We start from the raw sequence: 19,070 nt of genomic DNA, 5'->3' as shown, positions 1-19,070 counted from the left end.
ACGAAGACAGTAAATGTTTGTTGCATGAATGAATGAATGAATGAATGGCACTATCACAATCTATAAGGAGAGGGGCAATAGTGGCTTGGGTTTGCCGGGTGGCCTCGGCGGGAACGTTAAAGACGTGGATTTGGGAGGACAGAGGTGGGGAACCAATAGAGCTTTCCATCTTTTTTTAAAAAAATTATTATTATTCATTCAACAACTATTTATGTGTATGTGTCCGGTGCTGGGTGGGGGAGGGGCTAGCAGGGAACAAAAGAGACACAAATCCCTAAGGAGACAATAAAGAAATAAGTGTAATAAAGGTCTGGTTGGTTGGAGGATGATGGAGGCTTAGCGTGGGGAGGTGGGGAGGACGGGATGGGACGGGACGGGGGGGGGAAGGCTGTGATTTGAAACGGGGAGGGCCTCATGAGAAGGCGACATTGGAGGAAAGACGTGAGGGAGGTGAGGGAGTTAGCCATGGAGTTGCTCCAGACGGCGGACACAGCCCGTGCAAAGGCCCTGGGGCAGGACCACGGCCTGCTGCGCTGGAGGCACGTGGCGGAGGCCCCTGTGGCTGGAGCACAGAGAATGGAGGCGAGAGAGGGAGGAGGGGAGGGCAGGGGAGGGATGGGGGCAGATTGTCCAGGACCTGTTGGGCTGCAGGGAGGACTTGTGCTTTTACACTGAGGAAGGTGGGAGCCATGGAGGGCTGTAGGCAGCGGAGGGCTTGGGGCCCCGGACTCAGGTGCTCCCCGGCGCCCTCTGGCCGGTGCAGGGAGAACAGACGGTGGGGGGCCGGGCGCGGGCTGGAGTCAGGGGACCCGGCCGAGGCGACTGCGCCGGTCTAGGCGGCGGTCGCGGGGCTCGAGCAGGGAGGGCGGAGGCAGAGGCGAGGGTGCCAAGTGGGCGGATTCCGGGCGCGTTGCGGAGGCGGCCCGGCTCACCGCGCCGGTGGGCTGGACGCGGGGCAAGGCGGCCGGCCTCCCAGCGGAGCGAGCCTCACTGCCCCGCGCCCAGGTCTGAGCGCAGCGGGCGCGGGGACGGCGGCCAGCCCGGGCGCGGGCGCGGAGGGCGCGGGTGCGGCTGGGCTGCAGGTGCTCCCCCGCGGCTCCTCCTCCGCCCCCTCCCGGGCGACAGTTACAGGCAGAGAAGAGGAAGTGGTAGCACTAGCTGTCGCTCCGGGCGCGCGGGCGGTGGGCGGCGGAGGCCTCGAGGGCGCACGGCCGGGCGGCGGGCAGCAGGCATGGAGCTGTGGCGCCAGTGCACCCACTGGCTCATCCAGTGCCGCGTGCTGCCGCCCAGCCACCGCGTGACCTGGGAGGGGGCCCAGGTGTGCGAGCTGGCGCAGGCCCTGCGAGATGGGGTCCTCCTGTGCCAGCTGCTCAACAACCTGCTGCCCCACGCCATCAACCTTCGGGAGGTCAACCTGCGGCCCCAGATGTCTCAGGTGAGCCCAAGACGTGCCCGGGGGCGCAGGCGGGGGCCGCCCCCGGCCGACCCAGGGGGGCTAGCCCGTGCACTCCACCTCCAGGCCCGCGAAGTAGCGGGACTGGGTGGGGGGGAGGCGAGGGGGTGTGCTTTCAGGTCTAGGGCTGGCTCAGGGCTGGTCCTAACACTTGGAGATTCTGGGGTGGCCCCCCCAAAAGTTAACAAGCCCCCTGAGCGGGTCGATGGGCTGAGCTGTCCTGCATCTAAGGCTGTGGACTTGCAAACCAGGGGTTAACTCCCCCAAGCCCCAGGCCGACCTTACTGGGTGGGGTTCAAGCCCTCATAGGTACGGGGCCATCTCATCTGGGGGACGGGCGTTCAATCTTGGGGGTGCCTCGGAACCCCCTGGGTGGCCAACAGGCTGCCTGAGGGTTTGGAACCCTTTCTCCTCCCACACAGCCCCCCAGATTCTGGCTGTGGGGGAGGGGCCTCCCCGACTTGTTCCCCACATGTGTCTCCTCCTCCGGGCCCTGGGCCCCTTCCTTCCCCTCGCATCTTCCTTCCTCTTGGCTTCCTGCCTGGGCCCGGGGCGCGCGGGGCGGGCGGGCAGGGGGCTCTGGGCTCCCCCTCCGCGCCCGTCCCAGGTGGGCGCCGCTGCGGAAGGGCCCGTGTTGGGCTGGGAGCCCCGTCCCCGGCTTTTGCAGTCTGGAAGAGCCGCCTTTTCTCCGCGGGGGTCTCTGCAGGGGCCCGGGTCCCCGGGGCTGAGGGCGACGTGGATTTTCAGTGTGGCCCTCCCACCCCCGCTCACCCCCACCGGCCCAGGAAATAGATTCAAATCCCTATTTGAATGCGGTCGGGGCGGGGTGGTTATGGGGACTGGATCCTGTCTCTGTAGCACCTTGTCTGGGTCCCCAAGGCAGGGGACGGCAGGGTGGGAACAGGGGACAGAGCAGGGTGGGCCCAGCCCCGCCTGCCCTGGGCCGAGGGGGACACGGCCCTGCCCGAGGCTCTGAGGCGACAGCTGCCTTCTGGCCGCCCCTCCAGGACGAAGGTCCTGTCCTGAGGACCCGTGGTTTGGGGAGGGCCTCCTTGGGACGGCAGGTGGGAGAGGCTGGCCGCCTCCCTGTTCTGGGGCGTCAGCCGGGAGAAAGAGAAGTAACTGCTCCTGGGGGTCCCTGGGGGGTTTCCGGGGCCACCAGTGGAAGAGGTGGGTGGCCTTCGGTCCTCCGGCTTCCTTAGTGCCAGGGGCTTACCCCTCCTCAGCCCGGGCAGGGCTCCCCCAAAGGAGGAGGGAGCCCCCAAACCCAACCCCCCCAACCCCCCCCCACACCCAGCGGCCAGCCCCCCCGGCCACAGGCTGTCCCACATTTGTCCACAGGTGTTTGAGCTCCTTCTGGCAGCCAGGGCATGAGGACGAGGCCAGGGGGCCTGCCGGACCCCAGACCTAGTGGGGACTCAGGGTCCCCTGTGACAATTCAACAGCAGCTAACGGAGAGTGGAGGGACTTCAGGACGCATGTCCACTCCCGGGTGTGTCCGAGCTATGGCCGGTTTTCTGTCGACGGGCGAGGGTGCGTGGCACTGGTCTCTAGGGGAGCAGGTGTACTCCCATAGGGATACCCCTAATTCTCTGTACCAGGCAATGCCAGGAACCCAGGCCTGGCCCTCCAAATGCTCCCAGACTCGGGGAGACCCTGTGTGTTCTGGGCTGGCAGACCTGGGGTGAGAGCAGGACATTGCCTGGTGGAATTGGGCTTTATGCAAGAGGGGACATTTGTGCTAGGGTTTTGAAGAGTAAGTAGGAGTTTTCTCAATTGTTCTGGCTTCTGGTTTCCCGTGCTCAGCTATGTCAGGCCCCAGGCGGGACAGGGGTATACCCTGACCCTCCCCTCCTGGGAGGGGCCTCATTCTTGCCCCTGCCCATTTTGTCTCCTTGTGAAGCTCGGCCCGGTATGGGGTACGTGGTGGGTATGCGTGTAGGAAGCTGAAGGGCACTGGCAGTATGCTAGAGGAAGGTGCCACAGGAACAACCTCTTTGGGTGTCCGGGTGCCTGTCTGTCAACAGATTTAAGATGGGTCCATGAATGGCCTACGTGAAAAGGCAGAGAGAGGAAAGGAAAGGTGCTCCTCAGGGGGCAATGGCAAAGTAAAGGTGTGGGGGCTGGAACTAGAGTTCTGCCAAGCTACTCTCATTTCTTTCCAGAGTTCCTCACTTGTTTTCAGGGAAGAGGGTAGAAAGAACATATTCATCCGTCCATTCACCCACCATCTGTCATCAGTTCATCCACCCACCCACCCACCATCCATCCATCCATCCATCCATCTATCCTTTCATCCATCCATCCATCCATCTATCCATCCATCCATCCATCTATCCTTTCATCCATCCATCCATCTACCCATCCACCCATCTATCCACTTATCCATCCATCCATCCATCCTTTCATCCATCCATCCATCCATCCACTTATCCATCCATCCATCCATCCATCCATCCATCCATCCATCCATCCATCTATCCTTTCATCCATCCATCCATCTACCCATCCACCCATCTATCCACTTATCCATCCATCCATCCATCCATCCATCCATCCATCCATCCTTTCATCCATCCATCCATCCATCCATCCATCCATCCACTTATCCATCCATCCATCTATCCTTTCATCCATCCATCCATCTATCCTTTCATCCATCCATCTATCCACTTATCCATCCATCCATCCACTTATTCATCCATCCATCCATCTTTCCATCATCTATCCTTTCATCCATCCATCCATCCATCTGTCCACACATCTATCCATCTATCCACTTATCCATCCATCCATCCTTTCATCCATCCATCCATCCATCCATCCATCCATCCATCCATCCATCCATCCTTCCTTCCTTTCATCCATCCATCCATCCATCCATCCATCCATCCATCCATCCATCCACCCACCCACCCATCCATCCATCCATCCATCCATCCATCCATCCATCCATCCATCCACCCATCTATCCATCCATCCATCCATCCATCCATCCATCCATCCATCCATCCATCCATCCACCCACCCACCCACTTATCCATTCATCTATCCACTTATTCATCCACCCATCCAGTGATCCAACAATGACAACACGAGCTAGGCCCTGTTCTTGGAGCTGGGAACAGTAGGAATAAGACACATGCAAACCCTGTTACTGAGGAGGCTGCATTCTCGCGGTGGAGGCCGACAGTGAGCAAATACAGGAACGTATGCATAGTCGGGAGGTGGTACCTGCCGCTGTGGAGGACTCCAAGCAGGAAAGGAGGCTTGGGAGTGTCCAGGGGCACCTTTGAATAGGGGGGTACAGGAGGCCTCACTGATAAGGTCACATTGCATCAGTTCCTGGGGACAGTGCAGGAAGGAACCCTGTGGATTTGGAGAAATGGTGTCCCAGGCGGTGGGGACTGCCAGTGCAAAGGCCCTGCGGTCGGTGTCTGTATATTCAGGGCTGTGACTGGCCCAGCTGGTGGGAGTGATGAGGGCAGGTCAGATTGGAGTGAGTCTCAAGCCGGCGGGTCCCCCCTGAGATCTGAGGCCCAGAGAGATCAGGATACCATCATGAACAGCTGCAGCTACAACCCTCCTTGAAGTTGAAGTCTAGAATCTGCTGCAGAGCTGGAACTTGAAGGCCAAGGGAGTGGAGAAGAAGGGAAGGGTTGTGGTGAAAATCCACAGGATGTGGGGCTGATGAGACTCAGGGTAGGGGCAAGTGCTGGGGCCCCAGTGAAGTTAAGGTCCCCAGTCCCCACCACCTGGGACACCATTTCTCCAAATCCACAGGGCTCCTTCCTGCACTGTCCCCAGGTATTGATCCAAAACACCTTATCAGTGAGGCCTCCTGTACCCCCCTATTCAAAGGTGCCCCGTACACAGTAGTGCCACTGGGGACAGGGAGCAGAGGACCCAGGACAGTGCCAGGCATTTGTTATGACGAGTTTACTGCAATTAATAACCTCGTGCATGCATCTTTTTATTTTTTATTTTTTGAGACGGAGTCTCGCTTTGTTGCCCAGGCTAGAGTGAGTGCCGTGGCGTCAGCCTCGCTCACAGCAACCTCAAACTCCTGGGCTCAAGCCATCCTCCTGCCTCAGCCTCCTGAGTAGCTGGGACTACAGGCATGCGCCACCATGCACGGCTGATTTTTTTCTATATATATTAGTTGGCCAATTAATTTCCTTCTATTTATAGTAGAGACGGGGTCTCGCTCTTGCTCAGGCTGGTTTCGAATTCCTGACCTTGATCGATCCTCCCACCTCGGCCTCCCAGAGTGCTAGGATTACAGGCGTGAGCCACCGCGCCCGGCCTCGTGCATGGATCTTAAATGTCCTTAGCCACCCACCCCTCACCCCTGCGTACACACAAAAGGTAACTCTGTGAGATGATAGATTAATTTGTCGATTAATTTGATTGTGGTCATGATCACACAACGTAAGCGTATGTGTACATCAAACCATCTTGTTGCATGCCTTGAATGGGCACAATTTTTATTTGTCCATTGTATCTCAATAAACAAATATTTCTTGGCCAGGTGCAGTGGCTCACGCCTGTAATCCTAGCACTCTGGAAGGCCTAGGCAGGCAGATCGCTCAAGGTCAGGAGTTTGAAACCAGCCTGAGCGAGACCCCGTCTCTACTAAAACAATAGAAAGAAATGAATTGGCCAACTAAAAATATATAGAAAAAAATTAGCTGGGTGTGGTGGCGCGTGCCTGTAGTCCCAGCTACTCGGGAGGATCGCTCGAGCCCAGGAGTTTGAGGTTGCTGTGATTTAAGCTGACGCCATAGCACTCGAGCCTGGGCAACACAGTGAGACTCTGTGTCAATAAATAAATAAATAAATAAATAAAATAAACATAGAAAATGTAAACTAAAAATACTATATTATAATCTTTTTTTTTTTTTTTTTTTTGAGACAGTCTCGCTTTGTTGTCCAGGCTAGAGTGAGTGCCCTGGCGTCAGCCTAGCTTACAGCAACCTCAAACTCCTGGGCTCAAGCGATCCTCCTGCCTCAGCCTCCCGAGTAGCTGGGACTACAGGCATGCACCACCGTGCCCGGCTAATCTTTTCTACATATATCAGTTGTCCAATTAATTTCTTTCTATTTTTAGTAGAGACCGGGTCTCACTCTTGCTCAGGCTGGTTTTGAACTCCTGACCTTGAGCAATCCGCCCGCCTTGACCTCCCAGAGAGCTAGGATTACAGGCGTGAGCCACTGCGCGAGGCCTGTATTATAGTCTTATGGGACCACCACTGTATGATATATGTGGTCCATCATTGGCCAAAACAGCCTTATGCGGTGTACAACCATGTTATCATTGCCACCATATTTATTATTATTTCACATATGAGCAATATATCCATGTGATCATTGTTTTTTTTAAAGCGAAAAGGTCTTGCTCTGTCACCCAGGCTGGAGTGCAGTGGCATGATCATGGCTCCCTGCAAACTTGAACTCTTGGGCTCAAGGGATCCTCTTGCCTCAGTCTCCCGAGTAGCTGGGACTACAGGCATGCGCCACCATGCCCGGCTAATTTAAAAATTTCTTTTGTAAAGATGGGGTCTTGCTCTGTTGCCCGGGTTGATCTCAAACTCCTTGCCTCAAGGGATTCTCCGGCCTCGGCCTTCCAAAGTGCTGGGATTACAGGCGTGAGCCACCGCGCCCGGCCCAGAAGTGGGATTCGTGGGCTAAAGTGTATGAGCTTTTGTGTTTTTGGTAGATGTGGCCAAGTTGTTCTCCCTACTGGATTCTTTCCACATAGATTGTTCCAATTACACTACCACCGGCAATGCACGGCAGTTCTTTTTCTCCACAACCTCACCAACAGACTGTTCTGTTGTCAAGTTTTGGGAGTTTTGCCAGCTTGATGGGTGATAAATGAACCTCATTATGGTTCAATTTACATTTTCTCTTATTCTGAGAGAGGCTGAGCCTCGTTTCCTATGTCTAAGAGCTATTTATATTTTCTCTCTGCGAAATAGTATCTGTTCCTATCATTCGCCCACTAAGACTGTCCCCTTCTAGAACTACTGACCTTTATCCTTATTGATTTTTGGGAGCTCTTTATATATTAGGATGGCTTGAATTTCAAGTCAGGTACTTAGTAGCTTTGTGATCTCGGAGAAAAAAACAAATTACTTAACCTATCTGATCCCAGAATGTTTTATCTATAAAACAGGCATGTTGATAGCACCTTTATCTCAGAGAGTTAAACATAATAAGGTAAGTTAAATTCCTAGCATGATGATAGACGTAGACAGCAAGTGCTAAATGCATGGGAGTCGTTATTTTTGTTAATTTGATTTCATTCAGTTGCCTGTAGGCCATGGTGTGGAAGTCAGGGTAGGTAATGTCAGCTGCAATAACAAATTGCTTCGTTTCAATGGTAGTAAGAGTCCACCTCTGGGGGCTGGGCGCGGTGGCTCACGCCTGTAATCCTAGCACTCTGGGAGGCCGAGGCGGGAGGATCGCTCGAGGTCAGGAGTTCGACACCAGCCTGAGCAAGAGCGAGACTGAGTCTCTACCAAAGATAGAAAGAAATTAATTGGCCAACTAAAAATATATAGAAAAAATTAGCCGGGCATGGTGGCCCATGCCTGTAGTCCCAGCTACTCGGGAGGCTGAGGCAGGGAGGCTGAGCAAGGTTGCCATGGGGGGTTGTCACGGGCCAGGTCTGGAAGCGGCACCATCGCCTCGATTCTTGGTTCCATCGTCCAAAACTCGGTCATGAGGCTCCGTCCACTTTCAAGAGAGACTGGGAGTGAGGTTAAGCTGGGGGCTGGGGAGGAAGAGGAAGTGGGTTGGGTGGACACCGAGAAGTCATTGCCCGAGAACCTCGGGGCAATGCCTAGCTGGCTTCAGAAATGCCAGTCTTGGGCACAGTGGCTCTTGCCTGTAATCCCAGCACTTTGGCAGGCCAAGGTGGGAAGATCACTTGAGCCCAGGAGTTCGAGCTGGGCAACATAGCAGGCGCAGGGCCAGCTGTGGGCCCTCCCGGGCTTCCGTCCGTCCGTCCGTGCGGGCCCTAACAGGATGTTGGGAGGACGCCTTCCAATCAGACCTGCCCCCACCCGGGACCCTCATCCCCAGCTGACTCCCTCCCCCGGCCGTGGCCCAGGTCCTCCTCGTTCCTCATCCCACTGAGATTGCCTCTGCACCGCCATGTCTTTTCGCCCAGGCTGGGGTGCAGCGGCGTCATCTCAGCTCGCTGCAGCCTCGAACACCCGGGCTCAAGCCATCCTCCTGCCTCAGCCTCCCGAGTAGCTAAGACTACTAGAGGTGCTCACCACCACACCCAGCTAGTTTTTATTTTTTATTTTTATTTATTTTTTTTTAGAGAAGGGGTCTTGCTATGTTGCCCAGTGTGGCATTGGGTGCAGGATATACCCTAATGAATCCTGGATTATTCAGGTGGGCCCCTCATATCTCCTTATCTCAAGATCCTTGAGATATCTCTTCATCTTATGATGCTTAACTTACATCTTGCAAAGTAAATTTTTTTTTTTTCCCAAATGACAGTCACAGGTGACAGTCACAGGTTCCAGAAACTTGACACGGATGCGTCTTTTTTTTTTTTTGGCAGGGGGCGGGTTGGGCGGGGGAGGCACTTTCCAACCCATTTTGGACGGTGAACTAGCAGACAGGCAAATCCACGAAACATTGGCGTGTTGTAGCAAAGTGTCACAGATGGAATAAACCAGGTGTCAGGGTGGAGAAGAACGGGAGGGACATGCTTTCTGGAGGGTGGGCAAGGGAACCCGAGAGCCAGAGGAGGAGGGACTGGCTCTGGGATGCACGGGGCAGAGAGGGCAAAGGCCGTGCAAAGGCCCTGCGGCATGAAGAATCTGGATGAAGAACCTTCTGGAAGGCAGTGGGTGAGTGGAGGGAACGTGGTGGAAAATGAAGTTTGGGAGGTGGATGTGAAATGGAGGCAGGGGGGTGGCTACGTTTGTAGCTTAGGGACCGGCGGGAATGAGGGCATCTTTTGCTGTGATGGGAAGACTGGGGGAGAGGCGGGTCCTGGGGAGTTCTGATCGTGAGAGGGAAGGCGGTGCAGTGGTTAGCGCGTGGTTCTTTGCCGGTGGGGCGGAAGGTTCGAGAGTGGGGCTGAAGGGAGAACCTTCACTCTGTTCTCCGAGGGGACATGTGGCAATGCCTGGAGACAATTTTTTTTTTTTTTGGTTCTCGCTACTGGAGAGAGTCGTGTGTTATTGGCATTGGTGTTGAATACAGACCAGAGATGGCTGTTGAATGTCCTTCAATGCCGGGGACAGCCCCCTCTCCCACCAAATGTCAACGGTGCCGAAATGGAGGAACTGGGTCTAAGGGCCACGCTCTCCGGTCGCCTGGGGGTCTGCGTTCCAATCCCACCTGCGTGATCTTGGGCAAGTGAGCGAACCCCTCGGTGACTCAGTTTCCCCATCTTTCAAATGGGGATAAAGACGGTCTCTAGCTTATGGGCTTGGCCTAAGAATTGAAAACGAGGTAATAACCGTAAAGTCGTAAAGCGCTTCAAGAGGCAGCTGTGAGTGACTGGGAAATAAATCCCCGGGAGGGGGTGAAATCGAGGGGAGAGAGAGACATGGCCTGAAGGTCGGGTCCTAGGGTACAACGGAAAGTTTGGAGAGAGGAGAAAGACCCAGCGACGTAGTCAGAAGAGGAGAACTGGCCGGGAGTGGTGGCTCACGCCTGTAATCTTAGCACTCTGGGAGGCCAAGGTGGGAGGATCGTTTGGGCTCAGGAGTTTGAGACCAGCCTGAGCAAGAGTGAGACCCCCGTCTCTACTAAAAACAGAAAGAAATTAATTGGCCAACTAAAAATCTATAGAAAAAATTAGCCGGGCATGGTGGCGCATGCCTGTAGTCCCAGCTACTCGGGAGGAGGCTGAGGCAGGAGGATCGCTTGAGCCCAGGAGTTTGAGGTTGCTGCGAGCTAGGCTGACTCCACGGCACTCTAGCCCAGGTGACAGAGCCAGACTCTGCCTCCAAAAAGAAAAAAAAAAAAAAAAAGAAGAAGAAGAGGAGAATTTAGTGACTTAAGAGGAAAAACCAGAAAGATGTCGTGTCAAGAGACCGGAAGAGGAAAGTGTATCCGCATCGAGGTCAAGGTACTTTGAAAAAATACAAAAAAACAAAAAACCTAGTTTTAATGAAGTGGAGGGGAGTAGATTCAGCGTCAGGAATAGCTGCAGAAATAGCAGGTCACGTGCATTTTGCAGGTCAGACTTAAACTGTGTGCAGGTGTTTTTCTGGGTGCTTTATACCTATTCATGCTTTTGGCTTCCACGTCAAGCCTACGGCACAGTTATTAGGCCACCCCACAAGTTTAGGTGCATAGGGCAACTTGAGGCTATGTTCGGCCGGGACCACGGACTGGGGCCCTTACCTGTGTCCTCTCCACGTGGCTTGGGCTTCCCCACGACATGGCCACGGAGTTTCAGGAAGAAGCGTGGAAAGAGAGCAGGCGTCCCTCCAAACATCAAGGCGGACGCTGGAAGGCTGCGCCTGGTCTACTAAGAAACCAGGTGGTGTCACTTCGCCGAGTTTGCAGTGACAAGAAAGCACTGAGACCCGCCAGACTTGAGGGAATGAAGGGAATGGAGACTTCGCACTGCAGAAGAATTGGAGAAGGGTGGTATGTTTGTGGTCCTCTTTGGAGAGTACAACCTCATCTCGCAGAGGAGGAAATGGAAAGAAGGGACGTTTGTTTAAGTAACTCTGCCCAAGGTGATGTCATGAGTACGTAACTCATGCTTGGACTGGAATGCAAGTGGCCAGGCCCCCAAAGCTTTGACCCTAAGTGCTATAGGAATATTACTTCCTGGGGGTGGGGGAAGAAGGCATGTGAGTCGTACAAGGTGTTTGGGTATGAAAACAGTCCTGGATTTATTTGTATTTCTGGTTTTCCCAGTCAGTGTTCAGCCAGGAAAACAGAAATCGTCTTAGGTCTTTCAAACAGGGAGAATTTAATTCAGGGACTTGGTTAATGGATGATGAGGGGGCTGAGAAGACAGGAGAGAGAGAGAGGGAGAGAGAGACAGAGAGAGAGAGAGAAGAAGGAGGAGGAGGAGGAGGAGAGGGAGGGACGGGGGAGATACAGAGAGAGAGACAGAGACAGAGAGAGACAGAGACAGAGAGAGACAGAGACAGAGAGAGACAGAGACAGACAGAGACAGAGAGAGAGAGACAGAGACAGACAGACAGACCCTGTCTTCTCACCTCCCACCCTGGGCATGTGGGAGGATCTCCCACTGGCTGAACCTACCTGGAAGCCAGGTTGCAAAGGGGCCTGGGAAATGTAGTTCCCTTCCATGCATGGTGCAAAGGAGCCTGGGAAATGTAGTTCCCTACCATGCAGCCCAAAGCAAAGACAGGGAGTGACCTTGAGCCACTGACTCTACCTCTCTGAGCTCACTCAGTGTATTGCCTGCAGAAAGGAAGCCCTCATTGCAGGGCTTTTTTAGAGGGCAGGGGAGCCAATTAAAATGCCCACAACTTGCTTCACACAGTGCCTGGTTCTCAATGAACAGGGGCTGCCATGATTGCGGTTTGGGAATGGATGACATGCAATGGTTTACGGCTATCTCCCGGGAAAGGGCGCTGCTTAGCTCTGCTGGCTTTGGGGTTTAGTTCCTTCTTAGATCAAGCCCAGATCTCCTTTCTCATGGCTCTTCCTACCAGGGGCCATCAGCATGCGGCTAATCCGCCCTCTTCCTCCCTGCCCATCAGAGATCTGCCTGCATGAGACTTGATCACCACTTCCCCGGGCGATTAAGTTTCCAATGTGTGAATTTTGGGGGGCACATTCAAACCACAGCAGCATCCGAGCACCCCAATGGATGTGGGGCTGTTGCCTTCAGCCTGACCTGCTATTGAGTGGGGTACCAGCGGGGGAGTTGGGAGAAATGATTCAAAAGGCATCAATTATAGCCACACCTAGTTGCAAAATTAAACAAACAAACAAACAAAAAAAGAATAAGAAAAAGTAAAAGAAAAAGAAAAAAAAATAAGAAAAAACAAACAAAAAATACCCCCAAAAAACAAAACAAAAGGTATCAATTAGCCAGGTGCGCTGGCTCACACCTGTAATCCTAGGACTTTGGGAGGCTGAGGTGGGAGGACTGCTTGAGGCCAGAAGTTCAAGACCAGCCTCGGCAACATAATGAGACCCTGTCTCTACAAAACAATACAAAAATTAACCAGGTGTGGTGGCGCAGGCCTGTAGTCCCGGCTACTCAGGAGGCTGAGGTGGGAGGATCGCTTGAGCCCAGGAGTCCAAGGCTGCAGAGAGCTGTGATCGGCCGCACTGTGCTCCAGCCTGGGCGACAGAGTGAGACCCCGTCTCTGAAGAAAGGCCTCAGTCATTTATTTGTACTTCCTTCTCCAGGACTCTGGGAGACAGGGCAGGATGGCGGGGTGCTTGGGGTGACAGCCACTTGCTTCCTTTTGATTATATAACCCCAGTTTGGGGAGATCGGCGCCTGACACCACCCTCATTTCCCTCCTTCCCTCTCTCTTCCTTGCTCAGTCTGCTCCCGCTGCCACACGGGCCTCCTCAGTGTTCCCCCAATGCACAAGGCAGGGCCCAGCCTCAGGGCCTTTGCACTGGCTGTTCCCTATGCCTGGAATGCTTTTCCTTCAGACACCGACCTGGCTCGCTCCCTCACCTCCTTCAAGCCTTTACTCAAATGTCACTCTCTCAATGAGGGTTCCCACACCTTTCCCTATTTTAAATCACATCTCCTGACATTGCTTTTATTTTATTTTATTTTATTTTATTTTATTTTATTTTATTTTTTGAGACAGAGTCTCACTGTGTTGCCCGGGCTAGAGTGAGTGCCGTGGCGTCAGCCTCGCTCACAGCAACCTCAAACTCCTGGCCTCCAGCGATCCTCCTGCCTCGGCCTCCCGAGTAGCTGGGACTACAGGCACACGCCACCATCCCCTGCTAATTTTCTCTCTATATTTTTAGTTGTCCAATTAATTTCTTTCTATTTTTAGTAGAGATGGGGTCTCGCTCTTGCTCAGGCTGGTCTCGAACTCCTGAGCTCCAGCAATCTGCCCACCTTGGCTTCCCAGAGTGCTGGGTGCTTTTCCCTACTTATTTTTCTCCCTTCATACAGACCACCTTCTAATAGGCTGTGCAACATATTCCTATAATAGTCTGTCGTCTTCCTCTGCCAGGGTGTCAGCCTCACTAGGGCAGGTATATTTCTCTCTCCCATTCACACCCCAGCACCCAGACCAGCGCTCGGCGCATAGCAGGTGCTCAGTAAGCATTTGTGGAATTAATGAAGGGGTGACACAATGATCAGGATGCCCCTCACGTGCTGGTGCCTCTGGCTGGAGCCCTTCCCCTCCTCACATCTAAAATAATTTGAATAGAAAGAGTACATCATATTTGTCTCTCATTTAGGAAGTTGTATCAGGACTAGGAACAAAAATGTAGCCAAAGAGTATAGTTTGCATAATTGACCAATGGTGGTTCACATTATTTCCTTGTCTTTCTTTTTTTTTTTCTTTTTTTTCTTTTTTCTTTTTTTGTATTTTTTTCCTTGTCTTTCTTTCTTTCTTTCTTTCTTTCTTTCTTTCTTTCTTTCTTTCTTTCTTTCTTTCTTTCTTTCTTTCTTTCTTTCTTTCTTTCTTTCTTTCTCTCTCTCTCTCTCTCTCTCTCTCTCTCTCTCTCTCTCTCTCTCTCTCTCTCTCTCTCTCTCTCTCTCTCTCTTTTTCTTTCTTTCTTTTCTTAGACAGAGTCTCGCTTTGTTGCCCAGGCTAGAGTGAGTGCCGTGGCATCAGCCTAGCTCACAGCAACCTCATACTCCCGGGCTCAAGCAATCCTCCTGCCTCAGCCTCCCGAGTAGCTGGGACTACAGACATGCGCCACCATGCCCGGCTAATTTTATATATATATTAGTTGGCCAATTAATTTCTTTTTATTTATAGTAGAGACAGGGTCTCGCTCTTGCTCAGGCTGGTTTTGAACTCCTGACCTAGAGCAATCCACCCGCCTCGGCCTCCCAGAGTGCTAGGATTACAGACGTGAGCCACGGCGCCCGGCCTATTTCCTTCTTTTTCTATCCCTTCCTTCACCCCTCGTTTCCCTAAAGCCAGCGTTCATCCTGTGCTCCTACTTTTAGGGCAGAGACACAGTAGGGCAGCAAGTATTCTACTAGCTTTAAAAAAAAAACAGTTATATTGGCGTACAATAAATTATATATTTCAAATACATGATTTGATAAATTGTGACACATGTTTGCAAGTGTGCAGCCACCCCACCATCCACAGGGAAGCTGTCCATCACGCCCCACCCCACAGCTTCCTCCCTCTGCTCATCTGCTGTTTCTGTCCCTATAGATTCGTTTGCATTTCCTGGAGTTTTTTTTTTTTTTTTTTTTTTTTTTTAGACAGAGTCTCGCTTTGTTGCCCAGGCTAGAGTGAGTGCCGTGGCATCAGCCTAGCTCACAGCGACCTCAAACTCCTGGGCTCAAGCGATCCTCCTGCCTCAGCCTCCCGAGTAGCTGAGACTACAGGCATGCGCCACCATGCCCGGCTAGTTTTTTCTATATATATTAGTTGGCCAATTAATTTCTTTCTATTTATAGTAGAGACGGGGTCTCGCTCTTGCTCAGGCTGGTCTGGAACTCCTGACCTTGAGCAATCCGCCCGCCTCGGCCTCCCAGAGTGCTGGGATTACAGGCTTCCTGGGGTTTTATATAAATGGCATCGGACCCTAGGAGGTCTTTGGTGCCCGGCTTCTCACGCTGAGCATGATGTCTTGAAGGTCCGTGCACAGGGTTGCTCGACCCAGTGGTCCCTTCCTCGTTACTACCTAGTCGTATTCCACTGTATGGCCTTGCTGTCTTTCGTTTATCCGCCCATCGGTGCATGGACATGAGGGTTGTTGGTAGACACCTTGACTATTATGCATCAAGCTGCTATGAACATTCGCGGCCACGTCTGTGCACGTTCATGCCTGTTGAGTTAAATGCCTTGGGATGGGCCAGGAGGTACGCTAGACGCCTGTTGCATGTTTTAAGAGAACTGACCAACTTTTTCAAAGTGGATGCAGGAGGCGACATTCCCACCAGCTGCCTGGAGCGTGTCTCCTCTTTGCTTCTCCAACTCTTTGTCCTGGATGGGGCGGCCTGCATTGCACGACTCACTGCTGCCCCACCCCAAAGCCTCAGGAGGTGGCTCCTGTATTTAATGAGGTTCCACAGCTCCCTGTGCTGCCACAAGCTACTCCTATTACTACCTGCTCAGTGTCTGTCTCCCGACCAGACCATAAGCTCTGTAGGGACACGGTTCTGTTTGCCTTGGCCCACGACAGGGTCCCGTGCATGGCATACAGTAGGCACTCAATACGTGCTTGCCGTATCAACGCATGACCCAGGCCTGGGACGGCTGGGTTTTGCGCTGTGTGCTAGAGTAGAGGTTTGGTTGGTATTTTTTTTTTTTTTTTTTTTTTTTTGAGACAGAGTCTCAGTCTGTTGCCTTAGCTAGAGTGCCGTGGGGTCAGCCTAGCTCACAGCAACCTCAAACTCCTGGACTCAAGCGATCCTCCTGCCTCAGCCGCCCGAGTAGCTGGGACTACAGGTATGTGCCGCCATGCCCGGCTAATTTTTTCTCTCTCTCTCTCTATATATATTTTTTTTAGTTGGCCAATTAATTTCTTTCTATTTTTAGTAGAGACGGGGTCTCGCTCTTGCTCAGGCTGGTCTCGAACTCCTGAGCTCAAACGATCCTCCCACCTCGGCCTCCCAGAGTGCTGGGATTACAGGCGTGAGCCACCGCGCCCGGCCTGGTTGGTATTTTTATTCCCAATGTATAGATGAGTAAAAGGAGGCTCCAGATTATTAAAATGACCCCATCCGAGCTGCCTCTGTCTGCCGAGCTGGGCTGGGAGTGGAGCCAGGTCTGTCCCAGGCCCTGCTGGTGCCGAGAGAAGTGGCTTGTGTGGCGAGGCGGAAGGCGAGGCGGGCAGGAGGAGAGACAGGCTGGCTCCCAGGGGGCCCTTGACGCCCAGGATGAGAGGGGTGCGCCCTGCACCCCTGCTTTGGAGATCTGAAAGGGTGCATGGCACGCCCACCCTCTCTGGGCAGCAGTGGGGCCCTCAGGGGGCCTGAGCCCGCAGGATTGGGGGCCGAGGGGCTGAACACGGAGGCCACCCCACCCACCCTATTTCTATCTCCCCAACCAAGCCCCGGTGACAGGCATTTCCGGTTTCCGGCCGGCTCCCTGGGGCTCGGGTGGGGGTGGGGAGCTGACTCTGGGTCCCCTTGTCCCAGCCCCTGAGGCCTGTGTCCCTGCACACACGCTGCTTCCTTGGAGGAGCTGGTGGCCTGGCCCAGCTTTCCGGCTCTTTCTTCCTCTTGGGCAGGGGTTGAGCTGATGGGAGACCCGTGCTGGCAAGTGGGGGAAGCTCAGTGCACCCCGGGGTGCTGATTTGCACATGGGCGAGACTGCCAGCCCAAGCAGTGACCCAGTGGCCCTCTCTGACATCCTGCAAGAAAGAAGAGGGGAGCTGAGGGGGTTGTCCCCCACCAGGGATGAACTGCCCTCACAAGCCGCCCCCCCCAGATTTGTTTAACGAGCATTCTGTCTTTTGCCGCGTTCTCTCACGCTTTCAGGAAGTCCTTCTGGTGGTCTAACCACAGTCACTGCTGCTGTCTGAGGGAGCCCAGAGGGGCGATGAATCATACCCCCTTTCCCCTCTTTGAGGGGTCACATGACTGCAGGGAACCGTCTCAAAGGGCTCAGCTGATCTCCCTGAGGTCAGGAGGGAACTTCCTCCCTTGGGCTCTGTTGCCTCTGGTGACCCTCCAGCCCCATATGGGGCTGGTCCCCGACCGCAAAGGCTGCTGGGCTGGAGAGTGGCACATGTGCTTTCCGTCACGTGCCGACTCCCTTTCCCCCAGTCCCCTACGATGCCACCTCCTCCGAGGCACCCAGAAGAGCTTAGTGTGGTTAAAAGAGTCAGGATGGTGCAGTGGTTAGGGGTAAGGCCTCTGGGCTCAGCATGCTGGTATCCGGTTCCCCATTCCTGCCTGCCTGGCCCTGGGCAGGTGATATTCCCTCTCTGAGCCTCAGTTGCCCCATCTGTCAGATGAGGATTTAGTCATGCAACAACTTTTATCGAGCATCTACTATGTGCTGGTATTTTATTGAGCATCTACTATGTGCTGGTATTTTATTGAGCATCTACTATGTGCCAGGCATGGTACTCGGTGTTGAGGCCACAGCAGTGAACAAAATGCACGAGGAGCCCTGCCCTTGTAGGGCTGATGTTCTAGTGTGTGTGTCTGTGTGTGATTTGCATAGACAGACAATAGTCAAATGAGAAAGTGAAGTATATAGTGTGCCAGAGAATAAGCTCTATGCAGAGGAAAATAAAGCCGAGAAGGGAGATGGGGAATGGTGTGTGTGTGTGTGTTGCAATTTTAAATACAGCATTAGGGAAAGTCTCACAATGATGTGACATTTCAGCAAAGAGAAATGAACAGAGACAAGGGAAGGACTTACTATGGGGTTGACTGGGGACGGAGCCAGTGCAAAGGCCCTGGGGCCCTGGGAGTTGCTGGCGTGTCCTAGGAACAGTGAGGAAGAGGAGCCCCCTGTGGCTGGAGCAGAGTGAGACAGAGAGGGAGGAGGGGAGGGCAGGGAGGGGATGGAGCAGGTTGCTCAGAGTCTTGTGGGCTGCAGAGAGGATTTGGGTTCTCATCTGGGTGGGATGAGAGCCCTGAAAGGTGTGGACAGCGTCACTCTGGCTGCTGTGTTGAAAATGGATTATAGGCGCCCTTGGCTCGGGAACAGGGAGCCTGGGGAGGGGCATTGCAACCATCCAGTTGAGCAATGGTGGTGGCGGCTTGCACCCAGGGAGGTGGCAGTGGAGGTGGAGAGCAGGGTTTGGATTCTGGGATTTTTTTTTTTTTTGGAGACCGGGTCTTGTTCTGTCACCCAGGCTGGAGTGCAGCGTAGTGATCATAGCTCACTGTAACCTCCACCTCCTGGGCTCAAGTGAGCCGAGTAGCTGGGACTATAGGTACACACCACCACACCCAGCTAGTTTTTTTAACAAAAATATTCTAGGCCGGGCACTGTGGCTCACACCTATAATCCTAGCACTCTGGGAGGCCGAGGCAGGCGGATCGCTCGAGGTCAGGAGTTTGAAACCAGCCTGAACAAGAACAAGATCCCATCTCTACTATAAATAGAAAGAAATTAATTGGCCAACTGATATATATAGAAAAAATGAGCCGGGCATGGTGGCGCATGCCTGTAGTCCCAGCTACTCAGGAGGCTGAGGCAGGAGGATCGCTTGAACCCAGGAGTTTGAGGTTACTGTGAGCAAGGCTGACGCCACGGCACTCACTCTAGCCTGGGCAAAAAAGTGAGACTCTGTCTCAAAAAAAAAAAAAATATATATATATATGTATATATTCTTTGCATTATAGATATGGGGTCTTGCTATGTTGCCCAGGCTGCTCTTAAACTCCTGGCTTCAAGTGATCCTCCAGCCTTGACCTTCCCAAGTGCTGGGATTACAGGCCTGAGCCACTGCAACCCTGCCGGATACTAGGAACATTTCGAAGGGGAAACCAAAAGGATTTGCTGACGGA

General features: G+C 53.4%; 1 protein-coding gene across 2 annotated transcripts in view; it reads left to right on the top strand.

Moving 5' to 3' along the window:
* Positions 1 to 1,108: 1,108 nt before the first annotated feature.
* VAV1 (vav guanine nucleotide exchange factor 1) overlaps positions 1,109 to 19,070 on the top strand; it is a 54,126-nt gene continuing 36,164 nt past the window's right edge. Inside the window, exon 1 of one of the 2 annotated variants that reach the window (XM_012761722.3) lies at positions 1,109 to 1,435. In XM_012761722.3, the coding sequence (XP_012617176.2) occupies positions 1,232 to 1,435 (204 nt within the window). In that variant the 5' untranslated portion in view covers positions 1,109 to 1,231. The remainder of the gene's footprint in view (positions 1,436 to 19,070) is intronic. The other variant, XM_012761721.2, reaches the window with a different exon arrangement.

This window comes from Microcebus murinus, chromosome 27 (genome assembly GCF_040939455.1).
Source record: "Microcebus murinus isolate Inina chromosome 27, M.murinus_Inina_mat1.0, whole genome shotgun sequence".
Lineage (NCBI taxonomy): Eukaryota > Metazoa > Chordata > Mammalia > Primates > Cheirogaleidae > Microcebus > Microcebus murinus.
Note: the sequence above shows the minus strand (reverse complement) of the source record. Positions and strands in the feature narration are given on the sequence as shown.